This window comes from Corvus brachyrhynchos, unplaced genomic scaffold, assembly GCF_000691975.1.
Source record: "Corvus brachyrhynchos isolate BGI_N302 unplaced genomic scaffold, ASM69197v1 scaffold597, whole genome shotgun sequence".
Classification (NCBI taxonomy): domain Eukaryota; kingdom Metazoa; phylum Chordata; class Aves; order Passeriformes; family Corvidae; genus Corvus; species Corvus brachyrhynchos.
Window position 1 is genome coordinate 396,926 of NW_008239000.1, and position 4,790 is coordinate 401,715.

The 4,790-nt window shown below is 51.8% G+C and overlaps 1 protein-coding gene across 1 annotated transcript in view; it reads right to left on the reverse strand.

Annotated features, from left to right (window-relative positions):
* Window positions 1-3,477: 3,477 nt before the first annotated feature.
* PARM1 (prostate androgen-regulated mucin-like protein 1) overlaps window positions 3,478-4,790 on the reverse strand; it is a 14,901-nt gene continuing 13,588 nt past the window's right edge. The window contains exon 4 of the mRNA XM_017738939.1: window positions 3,478-4,323. Within this exon, the coding sequence (XP_017594428.1) occupies window positions 4,196-4,323 (128 nt within the window). The 3' untranslated portion in view covers window positions 3,478-4,195. The remainder of the gene's footprint in view (window positions 4,324-4,790) is intronic.

Below are 4,790 nucleotides of genomic sequence, written 5' to 3' on the forward strand. Positions count from 1 at the left end.
CGTGATGTGCTCTTCTTTCACGCATGTACTCCCTGGAAATTCCCAGCTGCGTTTAAACCGTGATTCAGTGCTGAAGAATGGTTGGATGTGGGGAGGTGTGAGGCCTGAGACACTGTTAGGAAAAGAAGTGCTTTGCTTTTACGAGCTCCTGTGTTCTCGTATTTTTGTTTTGTGGTGCCAGCAAGACTGCCTGCTGCTTTGGTTGGCACCTGGTGACTACACCTCCTTCCCTGGATGGAGACCTGCTCCCAGGTAAGCCTGGAAGTGCCAGTGGAGCTCCCATCATCCTGCAGGAGTTGTCATCCCAGAAAACTGGCCAAGTAGCCTTGGAGTGTGTTGCTAATGGTAAAACCGTGCTGGTCAAGTCCACAACCAAGCAGGTTTGCTGTTAAATTTTAATTTTTAAATTAAAGCTCATTTTATTCCAGCTGGAAATATTCCTGGAGGAGGCTGGAAGAAAACCCTTAGTTGAGCCGAGCTTTGGAAGAGCAGTTCATGCTGAACTTTGGTGTTGGGAAGGAAAATGATTCATGGTGTGGGATCTGGGTGATTTTGGCCTTTTGCTCTCCTGTTTTTGGTGTTTGCCTCTGGAAAGTGCCTGAGGGAATAAAATGCCGAGGGAACGCCGAAGCGCTGTTTGGTGTGTTTGACGTGGCACGCAGCCCTTAACTCCCTTTGCCAGGGAATAAATCGCACAGCAGGAAAAGGAATGGCATTTTGAGGGGATAAAGGACAATGGAGGGGATAAAGACAGGCAGGGAGCTGCTTTATGGGATGGGAGGTGCCGCACGGAGCTTGGCCACCCTGTCTGTGGAGATGCAGCCGATGGGAGTGGGAAGGATGCTCGATCAGGACACTGAGATGATCCTGGGATGGAAGCAGCAGCTGCCTTGGCCAGAGCTTGCCCGCTGGCTATGGGAGCTGTTGGGAAGCTCCCGCACTTCCTGCCACCCGGAATCCAGCCTTGCTCACCCGTCTGGGCCAGAATGGGGAGCAGATGGGATTATTGCTGCCTTGTGGGAAAAATGTGGAGTTCCAGCAAGCGTAGGGACTGCAGCCACACACAAGGTCACGGAGCTGTTAAGAAAGCCAGGGCCTGCTGGAGTGTGCGGAACTCGGGAGAGGGACTCGGGAAGGCAGCAAATGGAACCATGCAGGACTGGGGGGGTCGGCTGAGCCCTGCATCCCATGGGAAGGTGCAGGACGATGGCTCAGGAGCTGTGGGGAACGGGGATCCCCAGTTTGGGGCTGGTTTGATGCCTGTGGTGTGGTTTTGGCTTGCTCCAATAACATCATTTGGGGTGGAAGTGGGGGTGTTCTGTGTTAAACCTCTGGTTCAGCTGCCCCCTCCTGTAGCTTTCCCAGTGCTGGGACTGATGTCTTGCCCCTGCCTGGGGACGGAGAATCTGTGTCTAAATTTCCAACTGGAAGGAACGCAGCGAGGGAGAGGCTCCTCGTGTTGTGCTATTTATACCTCGGAGGGGCAGCCTCTGCAGTCTCTGCAGATCCAGCTCAGCCCAGGGCTGTGCAGGGACCTCTGCGCTGGAAACGGGGCCGTTTCCTTGGATTTGCTCCTTCATGGTCCCGGCTGGAGTTGGGTTCTGACACCTGAACCGATACCTGTGCCTAACAAGCAGCCAGGAGGCTGCAACCAGGAGCTACTCATTGCTACTCACTCCAGTAACTCCACCAGGAGCCTGAGGAGATGACGCTCGGAAGCACGTGGATGATATATGGGAATATTCACCAAGGAGCCAAACAAGAGCATAATTAGGGAGGCCAGAGGGAGTCTGGAAGCGGTGATAAAGCAGCCGGCGGCTCTGCGGCGAGGGCAAGGAGGGAGAGCTGGAGCGGGATCGCGTCATCCCGCGGGCTCGGGGAATGGGATGTTCCACACGGAGCTATGCGAACTATTTTTTTCTGTATAAATAAAATATCTCTGAGATGAAACGGCAGCCAAAGTGGGGGGACGTGAGGGAGCTGGGAGGAGGTGGAATTGAGCCAGAAGTGGGGGAGCCTTTGGGAAAAATGGGATTTGCTGGTTTTGCACATAAGACAAGCTGGTAGCAGTGTTAACCCCATTGGTTTTTAAAAGAGAAGGGAAAAAGGCCTTTTTTGCGGCGTGTCCTGGTTGCTTTTCCCCCTTTTTCCCTGCTATACTCGTGTGGGACAGAAACCCCTCAATAAGCCAGAGGGTCTGAGGCAGGAATGTGAGAGGGGTATTTGAAGCCATTGCCTGGAACACAGGCATCCTCCCTCTGATGGCATTACCCCCCAAAATAAAGGGCTTTTTCCACTTGGCAAACACATCTGTTATTCCCTAGGCTGCCCTGCGCCTTGGCTCATGTTGCCAAATAGTTCTGGAGATGTAAACACATTATCCACGTCCATATCATCCATGTCATAGGACAGCTGCACTGGAAATAAAGGCACTGTGGATGGTGTCTGATCCCAGGGAAGTGAGGAATCTGTTTTCACCCCAGGATATCCCCAAAAATATGTACAGCTTCTTCCTTGCATTGTAGGCAAGAGAGAGTCATTCATTTTGAGCATCCAGGCACAGTGTTGAGCAGGAAAACTGACACCCCATTTATGTCCTCCTTCATGAAAAAGGAACTTACTCCCTTGGGATTATATATGTATTTTAAGTGAAGGTGATGGCTTTTCCTCTCCCTTTTTCCCCTCAGTCTAGCAGCAGCACCACGACACCCAATTTATTTCAAGAGAAGAGAGGTGGTGGGTTTTTAACTCAGTTTGTGTTTTTTCTTAGCCAAGGTGGCCTAATTCGCTGCTTGTTGGGTGCCAAAAAGGTGAAAAGGAATTTTGCTCATCCTAAGCATCTTCAAAGCCTGTGCTGCCCTGTGTATGCTCCCAGCCCAAATAGTTTTCCGGGCTGGCTGTGGTTGGGAGGTGCAACAACCATTCCCAGGTTTGTTTTCTGTTTTCACCAAGTTTGAACTAAAAAAGAGGTTGAGGAACCCACAGCAGAGTTGAAAGGATGGACCCCTGAACAGGCTGAGAAAGGCTCAGGAGGAAAAGGAAAATGCACAATGATTGCACTTCTTTTTGGGAAGCGGAGCTGCCCTCATTTCTCCTGACCTTTCCAGGTGCCTGTTGTGGCGCCGGCCACATCTATTACGCTCCCTTGATGGAAATCCAGAGATGATGCATCTCTGGCAGGAAGCAATCATGGAAATGCCCCAAGCTTTGATGTTTGCAGGGATGCTCCATTTAGGAGGCAGGGCAAACAGCAGAGCTTGTTCCCAAAGCCTGCACCACCTGTACCGGGACACCCCAAAGGTTTGCAGCGCCATTTAATGCTGGTTTGTTTATTTATTAAGGTCACGTGGACTGAGGGCTTTGCTTTCCACTGCCAGGGAATTTAGCCAGAGGGAGAAGTGGCTGAACCTCCCGTTCCCAGACCAGCCCTGCCGTCAGCCGCCCCCAGCCTCCCCGCACTAAGAGCTGAACACAAACTGGGGATTGAAAGAACACTCCGCTGTATTTTAGCAGCCAAGTTTTTTAAGGATTGGAAACAAAGCTGTGGAGCAAGCAGCCACGTGTGAAATGGATGGTCAGTGCATCTTCCCATGGGCTCCTGGGCTGCTTCTGGGACCAAAAACCCCACAATTAAACGGAAAATATTAAATTAGGAACTTCTGCACAGAAGCACCGGTGGGAAAAGGAAGGGAGCAGCGACTGAGCAGCCCCACAACTGTTCATGGCTCCTGGTGAGACAAGGCAAAGGATTTCATAGCAGGGCAACACAGGGAAGTGATTTTAGGGAAAGGGACATGTGAAAGCACAGGAGACCCTGGCACACTGCTGGCTCTGGCTCAGCAGCCCCCCACTCCCCCCCAAATCACAGAGCAGCAGCATTTCAAAGGATGCCACAGCACTGGCTGAACCTCCATCCTCTCCCTTGACCTCCCCAGCCCTTTCCCCTGGGGAATTTGGGTTCCCTTGCCTACAAGAAGTGGCTGACCTGCCCCAGGACCCAGTTTCCTACTCAAAGGCCAAAATTCAGGTTTATTGTGAGCACTGCACACCCGCCCTCCAGTTCTGGTCATCCAGCAGACCCGTGGTAATCCTGCCTGAGGCAGGGGCTTCGTGCCCGGCATCTCCTCGACAGCGGATGCTCTGCTGCAGAAGCGCTTATAAATTAAGGATTTATGGGGTTTTTTCTTCATCCCTGCTAGGAATCATCATAGAGAGGGTTGTTGTAGTTGCCCCAGGAGCCATAGTCGTGGTCGTCCAACAGCCTTCCATAGGAGGAGTGCCTGCCAGGGAAAGCAAACCGGTTACTTTGAGGATTTATTAGTTATTTTGCCATGGGATGAGGAAATATTAATGCAAGGGCTCCCTAGGTCAGGCTTTGGGATATTTAAAGAGGAAGCACCAGGAGAAGTGAAGAGAAGCCCAGGCTGAATTTTGCCCCCGTTGAATGAGATTGGACAGGGCAGGGAATTAAAACAAGACCTTTGCTCATCTCAGCTGTCAGCAAAGCCTCATTAGGGATGCTCAGCACTGGGCTCTGCTGCTGTTTATTGTCCCAGTGACAGCGAGACCCACGGCAGCAGCTTTCCCAAGGGATAATTACTGGTTATGACTATGCTGAGCAGCGTCTCTGGCATTTCAGCAAGGCTATTGTAAAATGAGGAACTGAAACTCTGCTTTCCAGTATAGGAGCGGTAGGAAACGGAGCCGTGCTGGCACCAGAGGCTGCACATTTGCCCTGCTGGGCTTGGGGACAGCGTCTTGCTGGGGCTTTGCATCATCCTTGTGATGGT